The sequence below is a fragment of the Hyperoodon ampullatus genome (assembly GCF_949752795.1).
Source record: "Hyperoodon ampullatus genome assembly, chromosome: 5".
In the NCBI taxonomy this organism is placed as follows: Eukaryota; Metazoa; Chordata; class Mammalia; order Artiodactyla; family Ziphiidae; genus Hyperoodon; species Hyperoodon ampullatus.
In genome coordinates, this window is record NC_136918.1 from 137,450,390 (window position 1) to 137,467,021 (window position 16,632).

General features: G+C 45.2%; 1 protein-coding gene across 4 annotated transcripts in view; it reads left to right on the forward strand.

Annotated features, from left to right (window-relative positions):
• Nucleotides 1–2,124: 2,124 nt before the first annotated feature.
• The window catches only part of DOP1B (DOP1 leucine zipper like protein B), a gene marked incomplete at both ends in the record, with an annotated part of 100,575 nt that continues 86,067 nt past the window's right edge, over nt 2,125–16,632 (forward strand). For all 4 annotated transcript variants that reach the window (XM_079704900.1, XM_079704901.1, XM_079704903.1 and 1 more), the window contains one exon: nt 2,125–2,262. In XM_079704900.1, the coding sequence (XP_079561026.1) occupies nt 2,125–2,262 (138 nt within the window). The remainder of the gene's footprint in view (nt 2,263–16,632) is intronic.

Below are 16,632 nucleotides of genomic sequence, written 5' to 3' on the forward strand. Positions count from 1 at the left end.
GGGAGAGAGAGAGAGAAGGCCCCAGCTTGGTGCCTGGGAATGCCAGCATTTGGCAGTCGTGTAGAGGAGGATGGGCCTGCCGAGAAGGTACAGCACAGATGTTGGTGGGCCAGAGGAGTGTGGGCAGACAGGAGGCTGTTTGGAGAAGGAGGAAGTGGCCTGCTGCACAGTCCTCCTGAGAGGTGAATGAGGAAACAGGGTCCACTGACGTTGGCAACTGGAAAGTTGTGTTGGCCTTAAGAAGACCGCAATGGGCCCAGAGCAATCGGAAAGTGAAGTAGAAGATATCATGGGAGTCTTACAGCCTCACTGTGGCCAGTAAATGAAAGATTGAGGCTTAAACATCATGTTGTCCCTGCAGGTCAGTTTCTTCCGTCTGTGATATCTGGCTTTTTATCTGACGGACTACATGCAGCTTGGTTAGCCAACTAACGCCAACTCACGGGATTCAATCATGTCACCATTGCTCCGTATTTCTCCTTTCAGACCACGTACTAGTGAGATATTACTTAGGTTCATAAATCAAACAGGATTGCGTTTGGTTGTGAGTAACAGAAAACTTGATTGAACGGCGGCTTAAATTAGCTCTTATGTGCAGAAAACAGTAAGTCCAGGGGCAGAGTGTCCAGGGTTGGTATGGCACCTTCTTAAAGCCATCTGGGGCCTCAACTGCTCTGTCCTTCCACTTATGCAGGGAAGTCATGCCTTAAAGATGGCTCTTTCCTCGTGGTTGCAAGATGTGGCTTCAGCTCCAACATCAAACCTTTGTTTCAGGCAGAAAGAAGGGGAAAGGTGGAGGACAACAGGCCGGAAGAGTCCCCCACCAGCAGCTTCTATTTGTCCAGCACTGTCATACGGCCACCTAGCTGTAAGGGAGGCTGGGTACTATAGTGCCGCCCTGAGCAAAATGAGGGTTCTCTTAGTGTGGAAAAGGGGGCAAGGAATTTGGTGTGGGTGCCTGCCACACTTTAAATAGATCTTAATCAGATGAAGACTAAAGAAGGGAGGCAAGTGGAAACCCTAAGGCATCACTTTTGAGAAAACATTGGAGTATGGAGCTTGGTGACAAGTCAAGGGAACGATTCGACATTTCCACGCCTTGTGGAGTGCTTTTCAGAGCTGTAACTTGTTTGAATAGACTGATGGCTTGACCTTCAGATTTTTTTTGAAATGAAGGAGTAAAAACAAAACTTAAGCATGTATTTCTATATGTTATAATGTATAAATGGTGGATGTTTTCCAAAAGGCAAATCTGCAGCATCTCATGTTGTTTCCTTTTGTCACACTGGGGATGAGAAGAAAAGGAAATGGTTGCTGTTGGCATCAGGCTCGGGTCGTCGATGTCTCAGGCTTTGCAGTAGCTGCAGTGGTTCATATATAATGAATGCATCTAGCCACAGAAAAAAAAAAAAAAAAAGAAAGAATCCATCAAAGAATATACAAGGGCCAGAATAAAATGATGACTGCTTGGGCCCTGGTGTGACACACCTCCGTGCAGACTGCTCACCCAGGGGCATAGAGCTGTCGGGGGCCTGGCAGATAATTGGCACTTAGTAAATGAACAGGCACGCAGTGGGTTTCTGACACCACTGCTGTCAGACGCTTCACCCTTAGGTCCTTTTTTTCCTCCTGGTTTTCTTGTAGAATATTTCCAATCCTCTCTCCGAGTCTAGTTGTAGAGGATTGGATTGCTAAACCAACTGTTCAGTTGAGACCATAGATCTGCTTCTCCTTAGGTTTTGTAAATGCCCTATGCTGGGGGCGATCGCCTGCGTTGAGAATTACCCGTCAGCAACAACATGCAGTTAGCCACTTTGTGACTTTGCTCCCAGAATTCCTTTTGTCCACTGAGTGGAACCCTAGCCTTTTACTTCTTTCTGCTCTGTCCATTTGTCTCCCTCAGAGTCCAGGAGGGCCGGAACCGTTTATGTTTTATCTACCATCATGCCTGGCTCAGCAGCCTTGCTAAATATTTGAGTTGGATCGCCCAGCACGTTTGTGCGTAGGAACGTTTGTGGCCGTGTGTCCTCTGGGACTCTGGGCTGGGAAAGCTTTTCATCCTCAAAGAGCTGCCTCATTTGTTTATTCACTGATTCCCTCTTAGATACCTTCTCTGCTGCGAGAATGGATCCAGAAGAGCAGGAGCTATTGAATGATTACAGATACAGAAATTACTCTTCTGTGATCGAAAAGGCTTTAAGAAATTTTGAGTCCTCCAGCGAATGGGCGGATCTCATATCCTCACTGGGCAAGCTCAACAAGGTATGCGGGGCAGGGAGTGTTTGGATTGCAGGGAGGTGGGGACACAGCTGTCCTTTTATTATTTCAAGGACTTGTCTTTTTAATATTACACTACACACTGATTACAGCCATTAGATAAGAAGAAACACCCATAATTCTGTCACGCAGAGTTACCCACTATTAACCTATTGGTGTACATACCTCCCCTTTCAGCCCTTTTTGTCTGAGCATAGACGTGTAGTGTGGATATAGTCAATAGAACAGCTGAACAGTCTGTTTTCTCAACAATATTTAGGTCTGAACAAGAGAAATTGATAAATTATCCAGTGATTCAAAGATGAATTGTCCTTCGTGTACTGCTTAGGATTTTTATGGCTTTTTCTTCTCCAGTCTACTCTTTTCACCATTTTACTGCAGACTGGTAACTCCTAGAAGAATAAAGGATGAAATAATTACGGAAATCTGCCCAGAAATTGTGCATGTGTTTGGACAAGGGAAAAGGGGTTGCATCTGAGAAAACCAAAACTGTTTGCCTGGGGGCTTGACCTCGTGTTCTGTGTATGGGGACCATTGTATTGTTCCATCCTGCCCAGAAGGAGGGTGACACAGTCATGCCCAAACACTCAGGTAACCACTGTGACCTGTAGGAAGAAGATAGCTGGGCTCGAAGAGGCTGTGCCTGGCTCCGTTACTGTCTGGCCAGGGCTCCTGGCTGTGATACCTGACTTTGGAGCCCGAGTGCCATATGGGAGCTGGGAGATGCCCAGCCTAGTCTGGGAGGTCCCCATTCCCCAGGTAACACACACCAGGCGACTCTAACAAACCTCGCTAAAGAGAAGGAATTTGTCCGTTTACCTCTTCAAGGGACCAGGGTACGGGGAGTGAGAATGTGAGCAGCCTGACCACGGGGGCAGCGCCTGGGCAGCCGTCCAGCACCAACTGCCTGCAAGCAGCTATCAGCACCCACAGATGGCAAAGAGGAGATAGGCAGTTATTACAGGCAGTGGCCGGGAAACTGCACGGTCTCTGCAAAGTGTATTTACAACATGTGAACATCACGGCTGGTGCTGGCTGGGGTGGAGACGTGTAATAAAACAGCAAATAAGAGCTTGAGAGTGCTTTGGCTGTAGAGCTCTGACTCAGGACTTTTTCTAGCTGAAGATAACATTCACTGTCTTAAACGAAGGTGGGTTGCCTTTTCAGGGGAAAGCGAGAAGCCCTGGAATGGGACTTGGACAGATTCGGGTTCTTCTAGATGTTTCTCTGTTTCAGTACTTGACTCTCCTGGAATCTGAAAACAACGTACTTGGGCTTCCCTGGTGGCGCAGTGGTTGAGAGTCTGCCTGCCGATGCAGGGGACACGGGTTCGTGCCCCGGTCTGGGAAGATCCCACATGCCGCGGAGCAGCTGGGCCCGTGAGCCATGGCCGTTGAGCCTGCGCGTCTGGAGCCTGTGCTCCGCAACGGGAGAGGCCACAACAGTGAGAGGCCCACATACCGCAAAAAAAAAAAAAAAAAAAAAAAAAATTCATGTAACATAAAATTTACTGTTCAGCCATTTTAAAGTGTACGGTTAAATGGCTTTTAGTACATTCATGATGTTGTGCAGCCATCACCACTATCTAGTTCTAGGACATGTTCACCACCCCAAAGGAAACCCTCTCCGTTACTCCACTTCCCCTGTCCCTGTCCACCACTAATCTACTTCCTGTGTCTATGAGTATTTCATACAAAAGGACTGGCACAATAATGTGATATTTTGTGTTGGGCTTCTTTCACTTAGCATGTTTCCAAGGTTCATGCACGTTGTAGTGTGCATCAGTACTTCATTGCTTTTTATGGCTGAATAATGTTCCATCGTATGAAGAGACCACATTTTGTTTATCCATTCATCAGTTGGGTTTCTACCTGTTGGCTCTTGTGAATAGTACTGTATGGATATTCATATACAAGTTTTTGTTTGAACACTATTTTCATTTCTTTCGGGTCTATACCTAGGCGTAGAATTACTCAGTCATGTGGTCATTCTATATTCAACTTATTGAGGAACCACCAAACTGTTTTCCTCAGTGACTGCCCCATTTTACATGCCCACCAGCAATGTATGAAGGCTCCAATTTCTTCTCAATCTCAGTAACACTTATTTTCAGGTTTTTTGTTTTTTTGTGTGTGGTACGCAGGCCTCTCACTGTTGTGGCCTCTCCCGTTGCGGAGCACAGGCTCCGGACGCACAGGCTCAGTGGCCATGGCTCATGGGCCCAGCCGCTCCGTGGCATGTGGGATCTTCCCGGACCGGGGCATGAACTCGTATCCCCTGCATCGGCAGGCGGACTCTCAACCACTGTGCCACCAGGGAAGCCCTCAGGGATTTTTTTGATGATAGCTGTCCTAGTGGGTATGAAGTGGTATTTTGTGGTTTTGACTTGCATTTCCCTAATGACTAAAATTTTGAGTATCATTTCATTTGCTTATTGGCCATTTGTATATCTTCCTTGGAGAAATTCCTATTCAAGTATTATGTCCATTTTTTAACTATGCTATTTGTCTTTTTGTTGTGATTTGTAAGAGTTCCTTATATCAATACATTCTGGGTACTGGTCCTTTACTGGATATATGATTTGCAGATATTTTTTTTCCCATTCTTTAGGCAGTCTTTTCACTTTTTTGATAGTGTCTTTTGATGCACAAAATTTTTTAATTTTTGATGAAGTCCAATTTTTCCATTTTTTCTTCTGTTGCTTGTACTTTTGGTGAATATCTAAGAAACCATTGCCAGATCTAAGATCATGGAGATTTACCCCTGTGTTTTCTTCTAAGAGTTTTATAGTTTTAATTCTTACATTTAGGTCTTTGATTCATTTTAATTTGTGTTTTTGTGTTTTGCCTCTGTTTTTTTGTTTTTCATAGATGAATATCAACTATGTAGTAAGGATAAAATTAACTCATAGTACACATGCAATTCAAACATGTAAAATTAAACAATCTACCGTTGGGAAATGCAAACAACATGTGCCAAAACTTCTAAAAAATACATGATAGGGCCTCCCTGGTGGCGCAGTGGTTGAAAGTCCGCCTGCCGATGCAGGGGATACGGGTTCGTGCCCTGGTCTGGGAGGATCCCATATGCCGCGGAGTGGCTGGGCCCGTGAGCCATGGCCGCTGAGCCTGCGCGTCCGGAGCCTGTGCTCCGCAACGGGAGAGGCCACAGCAGTGAGAGGCCCGCGTACCGCAAAAAAAAAAAAAAAAAAAAAATACATGATAAACACAATAACCATATTATTGTATATAACCAGAGATATTAGATATCTCTGGGATGGAAGGGGGGTGGGTTTGGGGCATGTGCATGCATTCTGATGTTCTGGAAACATTTTTTTTCTTTAAATTTAATTTTTTATTTTATATTAGAGTATAGTTGATTTACAGTGTTGCATTAGTTTCAGGTGTATAGCAAAGTGATTCAGTTATACATACACATATATCCACTCTTTTTTAGATTCTTTTCCCATATAGGTTATTTCAGATTATTGAGTCGAGTTCCCTGTGCTATGCAGTAGGTCCTTGTTGATTATCTAGTTTACATATAGTCGTGTGTGTATGTTAATCCCAAACTCCTGATTTATCCCTCCCCGCATCTTTCCCCTTTGGTAACCATCAGTTTGTTTTTGAAGTCTGAGTCTGTTTCTGTTGTGTAATTAAGTTCATTTGTATCATTTTTTTTAAGATTCCACATATAAGTGATATATGATATTTGTCTTTGTCTGACTTGCTTCATCAGTATGATAATCTCTAGGTCCATCCATGTTGCTGCAAGTGGTATGACTTCATTCTTTTTTACAGCTGATATTCCATTGTATATACGTACCACTTTTTCTTTATCCATTCCTTTGTCATTGGACATTTAGGTTGCTTCCATTGTCTTGGCTCTTGTAGATAGTGCTTCAGTGAACATTTCGGTGCATGTATCTTTTCTTTTTTTTTTTTTCTTCTGGCCACGCTGTATGTCATGCAGGATCTTAGTTCCCTGACCAGGGATCAAACCCATGCCCCCTGCATTGGAGAGAACAGTCTTAACCACTAGACCTCCAGGGAAGTCCCCCACCCCCTTCTTTTGCATGTGTCTTTTCGAATTATGGTTTTCTCTGGATATATGCCCAAGAGTGGGATTGCTGGGTCATATGGTATTTCTATTTTTAGTTTTTTAAGGAACCTCCATACTGTTCTCCATAGTGGCTGTATCAATTTACATTCCCACCAACAGCGCAAGAGGGTTTCCTTTGCTCCACACCCTGTCCAGCATTTATTGTTTGTAGACTTTTTGATGATGGCCATTCTGACTGAGTTAATTTTTGTACATGGTGTGAGGTGGGGCTCCAACTTCATTCTTTTGTGTGTGGAAGTCCAGTTGTTTTGCATGTGCAAAGCCATCTGTTGAAGAGACTGTTCTTTTGAAGGGTCTTGGAATCCCAATTAACTCTAGAGAGATGGATTTAATTCTGGACTTTCATTTTTTTCCATTGATTTATATGTTTATCCTTATGCCAGTACCACACCTTTTGATTATTGTAGCTTTGTAGTACATTTTGAAGTGGGGAAGTAAGAGTCCTTCAACTTTGTTGTTCTTTTTCAGAATTGTTCTGGATTCCTTGAAATTCCATATGAATTTTAGGATCAGCTTGTCAATTTCTGCAAAAAAGCCAAGTGGGATTTTGGTAGGGATTGCATTGATTCTGTAGATCACTTTGGGGAGTATTGCTGTATTAACAGTATTGTTTTCTAATCCATGAACACAGAATGTCTTTCCATTTATTTAGGAATATGTATATTTTGAGGTAGGTAAAATTATAAACTTGGAAAGTGCAGTTCTTTTGCATTGAGGTATTCTGTGAAACAGGCTTTGTTTCAGTGTACCTGAAAAACTTTCAGAAATATTTAATCATTTTAACCCAACCCAGGTTACTGAGTACAGTTGAATCTTTCTTTAAGGAGCTTTGAAAGCATTAGCCATTCATTCTTTCAGTGGCCATTTGAGTGCCTAAAATGTGCCAGTACGTGCCAGGGTGCAGCAGAGAGCAAAATTGACAAGACTGTGCCCTCACTCTGGTGGGGATGGGGGAAGCTGGATGATAAAATAGACGCGTTGTTAGGTGGTGATGAGTGCTGTGGGAACCGTGAAGAAGGGAGGGGAGGGGGAGGGTTGCTGAGTCGATGCCGTTTGACCAAGCACAGAGGCTCCGGTGTGTCTGAGGCCAGGGAGGTTGCCACAGAGCAGGTGAGGGATGGGGAGAGTATAGGAAACGAGGCTGCAGAGGAAAGGGGTGGGGAGGACGTCTGATCTTGTCGGTCCTTTAAAGCTGGAGTCTGACAGTGGCCCCTGAGCTGGGGGTGGCTGCCCGGCAGAGTGCCACAACTTGGCTTCCCTCTTAGGTGCTAGAACCATTTCCAGCTGCTCTACTGGGTGGGGCCGGGCAGAAGCTGGGAGACCACTTAGGAGCTGTTGCTGTAACGTAGATGGGCCAGGAGGGACGTGTTTGGATTCTGAATGTACTGTGAAGGTGGTGCTAACAGGCTTTGTTTGCGGAGCCGATGTGGGATATAAGGGGAAAAGAGGAGTCCAGTACGACTTGCAGGTTTCTGCAAGGTTTTTGGCTTGAGAAGCTGAAAGGATGTGATAGGGAAGCTGGGCAGGGAGACCAGGGGCTCCTGTTGGAAGGTGTTAGTTGTTTTTGTTTTTTTTCTTGCTGTACGCGAGCCTCTCACCGCTGTGGCCTCTCCCGTTGCGGAGCACAGGCTCCGGACGTGCAGGCTCAGCGGCCATGGCTCACGGGCCCAGCCGCTCCGCGGCATGTGGGATCTTCCCGGACCAGGGCACGAACCCGTGTCCCCTGCATCGGCAGGCGGGCTCTCAACCACCGCGCCACCAGGGAAGCCCGAAGGTGTTAGTTTGAGCGTCTGGAAGATGTTCCAGTGTGACGTCCGTGGGCTGTGAGATACGAGTTGTATTGGATAAGAGTTTTAAAAAGACAACTTTTTGTTGTCAGCCAATTCCATGTAACCCCGCTCCTGTGTCCTCTTTGCTCCAGCTTCCTGTCCTCTGCTGCAGTGATTAGGTAATGCGGGTGAGCAGCCCCCTTGATGAATTTGCCAGATGTCGGTGGGATGAGGGTGACACCGTCATCTGTCCCTCCGCCAGCCTTGCCGAGGACAGCTGCCATCCGTAGAGAAAGCACTGTGTGCCGAGGGCCTGGTGTGCATCCTTATATAGACTTACAGCACGTCTTGAGGTTGGACCCAGACTAAGCAACTAGTGCAAGATCATAGACGGCAAATAGCAGAGGGAGGACCCAGACCCTGTCTGCCGGCCTCCAACACTGTGCTCTGGAGCAGGGCCCCCAGCTATCTTCATGTCAGTATCTGTGGCTCACGTAAGGGGTCAGGGATGCCCCTCTTTGCTTTCTTCATTAGCCAAACGAGGCAGATCCGATTATTAGCCCCATTTTACTGGTGAAGTTAACTAACTTGCCCCATGTCGTATGGCTGCTCAGTGGTTGTTAGGGGTTGAACTGTGTCCTCCAAAATAGACCTGTCCTAACCCCCAGTATCTCAGAGTGTGGCCTTATTTGGAGATCTGATCTTTACAGAGCCAGTCAAGTTAAGACGAGGTCATTATCCAGTATGACTGTATCCTTATAAAAGGGGGAAATTTGGACACAGACACAGACATGCAGAGAGGGGAGACGCCATGAGAGAATGAAGGCAGAGATCTGGGTGATGCAATTAAAATCCAAGGAATGCCAAAATTGCCAGCAAACTGCCAGAGGCTAGAAGAGCAGCCTGGAGCAGATTGTCCCTCACAGCCTCGGAAGGAACTGGCCCTGCCGACACCTTGACCTCAGACTCCTGGCCTCCATTTCTGTTGTTGTAGGCCTCCCTGCGGGTGGTGCTTTGTTACAGAAACCCTAGCAAACTGATACAGTGGTAGAACCACTGTATACTGAACACTTAGGTGCTTGGGACCCAGCACTGAATACACGGTTCCTGCTCTCATGGAACATAAGGCTTTGCTGGTAGCAGACAGACAGCGAATAAATACGTGCCGTTGGGTGCTGAATGCTAAGAAGAGAAATTAAGGAGGAGAGCTGGTAACGAGGAAGGAGGATGGGATGCTCGCTCAGACAGAGGCGGCTCTCCGATAATGTGACATTTGAGATTTGAGCAGAGGCCTGGATGCATCGAGCTAGCTGGTGGGGAGGCCATCTGGAACACGGGCCTGAGTCCAAGGTCCAGCAGGGGGCGGGCATAGCTGGAGAGGAGAGGTGATAGGGAATGAGGGAGGAGAGGTAGCCAGGGCAGGTCACCGGGCTTCGCCCTGCGATGGAGGGACGCCACTGAGCTTCCAGGAAGGCTTTGAGCAAGGTGACCCATCGCTGCCTTTCTCAGTAGAGGAGTCCCTCTGGCTGATGCATGGGGAATGAGCCTGATCACGGGAGCCTGTGGGTGGGAGTGGGCAGCCTCAGCACCCAGATCAGAGTTACCGGACGTGGAGGGTTTGGGAAGGTGCTGGAGAGAGCGAGCCTTGATCAACTTAGCGATCACTTACTTCTGGGAGACTCGCGACTTCTGCATTCAAGGGTACCTGATAGGAGTTGATGTGAATAAAAAATTTTCTTAAGGCTTTTGTGATGCTTAGACTTCTTGGACTCTTGTGTGGACACAGAAATTCAGTGAGTGAATTAATCACGAATTAGTAAAAAAATGCCAGCAGAAACAATATCGTGGTGTGCAAAGTTAGGTGCAGTTGTGTTCTAATTAAGGTGGACGATTGCAAGTTATAAAACATAAACTGTATACTCAACAGCAGAAGTGCATCTGGCTCAACTTGACAAGAGAAAACTGAGCCCCAAGAGGTTTTGGTTTGTCAGACTACAGACAGGTTCTAATTGTATTATTTCTAAAACTTGCTAAACTTTCAGTATCATTTTTAGAATCTTTCTGTATTATGGAAAAGTTTATCTTTTATAGTTTTATGTGTATCAACCTGAATAGGGTAATTTTTGCTTCATTGTTTATCTGAGACTTCAAGCTGTCACCTTTCACTGATCATTTTTAGATAAATTTTAATCAAGTGCATTTGAGCCCTATGAACCCAACCACTGTACCAAGCCCGGGGTAGAACTTTGATTATAGAAATGAAGGATAGTTTATTTAAACTCTGTACATTTAAAAAACCTTAGCACTAAAGCTTCTTTTTTTAAAAAAAATCATAATGGTTCTGAATGAACCACGTTTTCTGGGGTTTTTTTTGCTGCTTTTATTCAATATCCCACTATTTCACAAAATGGCCAGATAGCAGGTGACATGAGTAGCAAGGGAAATAGGTCTTGGGTATTGTTAAGTGTTTCATCTTCTAAAGTCTTAACGCTTAACGACAAGCATCTGCTTTTTAAAGCAGAGCCTCCTTGTTGTGGCATGATGGGAAGAAGGTGGCCGGAGCTTGGAGACCAGGTGAACTGTTCTGGCTCTTTACAGATCAGCTCCAAGACTCGTCTACCTAAAAACTTGATGAGTCTCACCTGGATCCTGATGTTTACCCGAACCCTGCTAACTGCTTCTCTGTTAAATAGCATTAGTTCAGTTAAAGCCTCTTTAGTGTGGGGTCTTTGTTAGTTTGCTAGGGCTGCCATAACAAAGTACTACAGACTGGGTGGCTGCAAGACCAGAAATGGATTTCCTCGAAGGTCTGGGGGCCGGAAGTCCAAGATCAAGGTGTCAGCAGGTTTGGTTTCCTCTGAGGCCTCTCTCCTTGGCTTGCCGACGGCTGCTTGTCGCCGTGTCCTCTTCTTGTGTGTCTGTGTCCTAATCTCCTCTTCTTAGAAGGCCACCTGTCAGTCATATTGGACACCTATATGACCTCATTTTACCTTGGTCGCCTCTTTAAGGACCCTGTCTCCAAATACATCCACATTCTGAGGTACCAGGGGTCAGGGTTTCAACCTATGAATTTTGGGGACACAGTTCAGCCCATAACAGGGTATGATAACGAACTGCAATTTGTCCCTCACATATCAACTGTTTAAAAAAGTTCATTTCTGGTGGAAGCCCAGGTGGCTTTTCGTCACGTGCCTCATGGAAGAGTGGAGCGTTGTTTATTTAATCTTTTTTTACTGCCTTGGAGCACCATGGAGAACTTCAGCTCTTGTGTGTGTAGTCATACAGGATGTGCCCGGAACTTCCGAGTCCCCCCAGGGCAGCCTTCGGGACTGCCTCAGTCCACTGGGGCTGCTGTAACCATACCACAGCCTGGGGGGGCTTATCAACAACAGACATTTATTTCTCACTGTTCTGGAGGCTGAAGTCAAGGTCAAGGTGTAGGCAGATTCAGTGTCTGGTCAGGGCCCCCTTCCTCGTTCACAGGTGGCTGTCTTCGGTTGTGTCCTCACGTGGTGGAAGCGGCGGGGATCCCACTCTCGAGGAGTCCACCCTCATGACCTAATCACCTCCCAAAGGCCCCACCTCCTAAGACCATCACACTGGGGGACACAGACATTTAGACCATGACCCTGATGACTTGTGCCCCACCTGACTGCACCTCAGCAGCTCTGTACCAGCTTCTTTGTGGGGCTCTTTGTGGGGTGGTGTCTTTTAGGGGAGTTCAGCCCTCCAGGTTGGGCTTCCCCATCTGTCTCCCTGTGAGGACCCTTGCAGCCCTCCTCCCACTGAGACACAGTCAAAATTGCTGCCCGTGATCCCTGCTGGCCCAGACTCTGCTTAGCACGTGAGCTGGAGTCAGGCCATGAGCCCCTCTCAGCCCACGTGATGCCTGCTTCCATCTTGTCGACTCACTTTTGGGACCCCATCTGGCGGAGAAATGGTGTCTCAGTTTAGGGCATTTATTTTAGTCATTTTCCAGCAACCTATGCTGCTGTCTGGGGTGGTGACCTTGAGGGTAGAGGGTGTCAGATAAATGGGGTGTCAGGGTCATATTGGAAAGACATGGGCCTAAATGCCTTCTGAGAAGAGACCAAACTTAAAGGATGTTGCTGGCACTTATTGACTCCTTTCACTTGTCAATAAAGTAGATCCTGTACCTCTGCAGGAGAGTGGTGAGCACAAGGCTCATGTGTTTCTGGCAGTGTTCTGGTTTCCTTGGCACTGGGACTTGAGAGCTGCAGCTAATGGAACTCCCACTCCTAATGCGTGAAGGCTGCCCCATCCTGTGCCACTGTTGTATCTTCCTTCTGTTGGTGGGTGATGCCCTAGGGGGCATCATTGCTTCTTACCCTACCCCGGGTTCTCCAGAAGGAGCTGAGAACTGGCAAGTGCTTTGCTGTTCAGTGTTGAGAGAACGGCCTCACCGTGAGCCACTCAAACACCATAAGGCTGACATGGTCCTTCTGGAAAAGAGCATTTCTTTTTGCTGAAGGGAGTCTGATAGGCTTCCAATAATTGATAGCTAGGATAGTCTATTTATTTTGCATCTGAGCCAAGGTTTTTTTTTTTTTTTTTTTTTTTGCTGGTCTTCCTTTCAGATCTGCTGGAGGGATGGAAATAGTCCAGATTTGGACAGGTGAATTAGTCTTCCAGTAATCTTATGACAAAAGCTCATCTGAAAAAAAAAAAAGGTTCATCTAGCAGAAGTGAGTTTATGGATAAGTAAAAGGGCTGTGGTTTCCTTGCATGTTATAAATACTATCAAAAAAGCTAAGGGCTTCCCTGGTGGCGCAGTGGTGGATAGTCCACCTGCCGATGCAGGGGACATGGGTTCGTGCCCTGGTCCGGGAAGATCCCACATGCTGCGGAGCGGCTGGGCCCGTGAGCCATGGCCGCTGAGCCTGCGCGTCCGGAGCCTGTGTCCTGTGATGGGAGAGGCCACAACAGTGAGAGGCCCGCGTACTGCAAAAAAAAAAAAAAAAGCTAAGAAACCAGAAATATCATGTCAGGGCTGAACTGTGTCGTTCCCCGCAATCCCCGCCTCAGCCACCAAATGCATACGTCAGAGCACCCCCTAGTGTGACCGTATCTGGAGATAGGGTTTTCAGGAGGTAAGGTTAAATGAAGTCATAAGCATGAGGCCCTAATCCAGTAGGACTGTGGACTTAGAAGAGCGAGCTCTCCCCTCCACAGCAGGACACAGCGAGAAGGCACCATCTATAAACCAGGAGGAGAACTGAGTCAGTCGGTACCTTGATCTGGGACTTGCAGTCTCCAGGATGGTGAGAAATACATTTCTGTTGTTTAAACCACCCAACCTGTGGTATTTTGTTACGGCAAACTAATACAGAAGGAAGTAAGTTTAAGCTGGGCTATTTTTCAAAAAGGACTTCTGATTGAACATGAACACCAATATACAAGCTTGCATCTGAGCAGGCATTCCCATTTATTTATCTTTTTAAATGGTCTTCTCTGTTTCCCCCCCTTTTTTTTTTTTACAATTTTGTTGTACAATAAACTACACGTATATAGGGTGTATAATGGGTGAGTTCTGATGTGTGGATATCCCTATGAAACCATCACCATATAAGATAATGGGCATGTATCCGTCACCCCCAGAGGCTTCTTCCTGGCCTTTTGTGGTCCCTCCTCCCTCCCTCCCCTCCCTTCCCCATCCCCAGGCAACTGCTGATCTGCTTTCTATCACCATCGACTAGTTTGCATTTTCTAAAATTTTATATAAACAGACTCATACGGTATATACTCTTTTTTTTTTTTCCTGGTCTGCCTTCTTTCGCTCAGCCAAGCTATTCTGAGAGTCATCCAAGTCCTATGTATTGATAGTTTTTGCCTTTTTACTACTGAGTAGGGTTTTATGGATATACACCATTTATTTATCCATTTGCCTGTTAATGGACACGAATTGCTTCCAGTAGGTATATATTTAACTTTAAAAAACTGCCAAATTGGGCTTCCCTGGTGGCGCAGTGGTTGAGAGTCCGCCTGCCGATGCAGGGGACATGGGTTCGTGCCCCGGTCCGGGAAGATCCCACATGCCGCGGAGCGGCTGGACCCGTGAGCCATGGCCACTGAGCCTGTGCGTCTGGAGCCTGTGCTCCGCAGCGGGAGAGGCCACAACAGTGAGAGGACTGCGTACCGGAAAAAAAAAACCTGCCAAATTGTTTTCCAAAGTGTCATTTTACACCAGCAGTTACGAGAACTCCAGTTCTTCCATATTCTCGCCAACACTTGGTATGGGCAGTCTTTTTTTTTAAATTGAAGTATAGTTGATTTCCAATATTTTATTAGTTTCAGGTGTACAGCATAGTGATTCAGTATTTTTGCAGATTATACTCCATTAAAAGTTATTACAGGATTATGGCTTTAATTCCCTGAACTGTACAATATATCCTGTTGCTTATCTATTTTATACATAATAGTTTGTATCTCTTACTCCCATACCCCTAATTTGCCTCTCACCCCTCTCCTCTTCCCTTTGGTAACCACTAGTTTGTTTTCTATATCTGTGAGTCTGTTTCTGTTTTAGGTATACATTCATTTGTATTTTGTTTAGATTCCACATATAAGTGATATCACAACACTTGTCTTTCTCTCTGTCTGACCTATCTCACTAAGAATAATATTTTCTAGGTCCATCCACATTGCTGCAAATGGCAGAATTTCATTCTTTTTTACGGTTGAGTAATATTCCATTGTGTGTATATATGTGTATATATCATTGTGTGCATGTGTGTGTATATATATATACACACACACACCACATCTTCTGTATCCATTCGTCTGTTGATGGGCATTTAGGTTGCTTCCATGTCTTGGCTATTGTAGACAGTGCTGCTGTGAACACTGGGGTGCATGTATCTTTTCAAATTAGTGTTTTCATTTTATCTAGCTATATACTCAGGAGTAGAATTGCTGGATCATATGGTAACTCTGTTTTTAGTGTTAGTTTAGGGACCTCCACACTGTTTTCCATAGTGGCTGCACCAACTTACATTCGCACTAACAATGTATGAGGGTTCCCTTTTCTCCACATCCTCGCTAGCATTTATTTGTAACCTTTTTGATGATAGCCACTCTAACAGGTATGAGGTGATACCCCATTGTGGTTTTGATTTGAATTTCTCTAATAATTAGCCATGTTGAGCATCTTTTCGTATGCCTGTTAGCCACCTGTATGTTTTCTTTGGAAAAATGTCTGTTGAGGTCTTCTGCCTGTTTTTTTGATTGGGTTGTTTGTGGGTTTGTCTTTTGGTTTTTGGTTTTTTTTGATATTGAGTTGTCTGAGCTCTTTGTATATTTTGGATATTAACCTCTTGTCAGTGATATCATTTCCAAACATTTTCTCCCATTCTGTAGGTTGTCTTTTTGTTTTGTTGATGGTTTCCTTTGCTGTACAAAAGCTTTTAAGTTTAATTACATCCCACTTGTTTATTTTTGCTTTTATTTCTTTTGCCTTAAGAGGCAGATCCAGAAAAATATTGGTATGATTTATGGCAGAGTGTTCTGCCTGTGTTCTCTTCTAAGAGTTTTACAGTTTCAGGTCTTTACATTTAATCCATTTTGGTCTTTAATCCATTTTGAGTTTATTTTTGTAGATAGTGTGAGGTATTATTCTAATCTCATTGTTTTACATGTGGCTGTCCAGTTTTCCCAGCAACACTTATTGAAGAGACTGTCTTTTCTCCATTGTATAGTCTTGCCTTCTTTGTCATAGATTAATTGACCATAGGTGTGTGGGTCTATTTCTTGGCCCTTTATTCTGTTCCATTGATCTATGTGTCTGTTTTTGTGCCAGTACTATGCTGCTTTGATTACTGTAGCTTTGTAGTATAGTCCGAAGTCTGGGAGGGTGATTCCTCTAGCTTTGTTCTTTTTTCCTCAGGATTGCTCTGGCAGTTCAGGGTCTTTGTGGTTCCATATGAATTTTAGGATTAATTGTTCTTGTTCTGTGAAAACTGTCCTGGGTAACTTGACAGGGATCACATTCAATCTGTAGATTGCTTTGGGTAGTATGGCCATTTTCACAATATTAATTCTCCCAATCCAAGAGCACGTGGATTCGATCCCTGGTTGGAGAACTAGATCCCATATGCATGCCACAACTAGGAGATCCTACATGCCACAACTAAAGATTCTGTATGCTGCAACGAAGATCTGGCCCAGCTGAAGTAAATAAATATTTAAAAAAGAAAAAGAAAAAAGAAAGTTCATGATCATTGTAAATTTTTGTTTTGTTTTGTTTTTTTAATTATTTTTTGGCTGCATTGGGTCTTCGTTACTGCGCATAGGCTTTCTAGTTGCGGTGAGCAGGGGCTACTCTTCGTTGCGGTGCACGGGCTTCTTATTGCGGTGGCTTCTCTTGTTGCGGACCATGGGTTCTAGGCATGCAGGCTTCAGTAGTGTGGCACGTGGGCTCAGTAGTTGTGGCTCACAGGCCATAGAG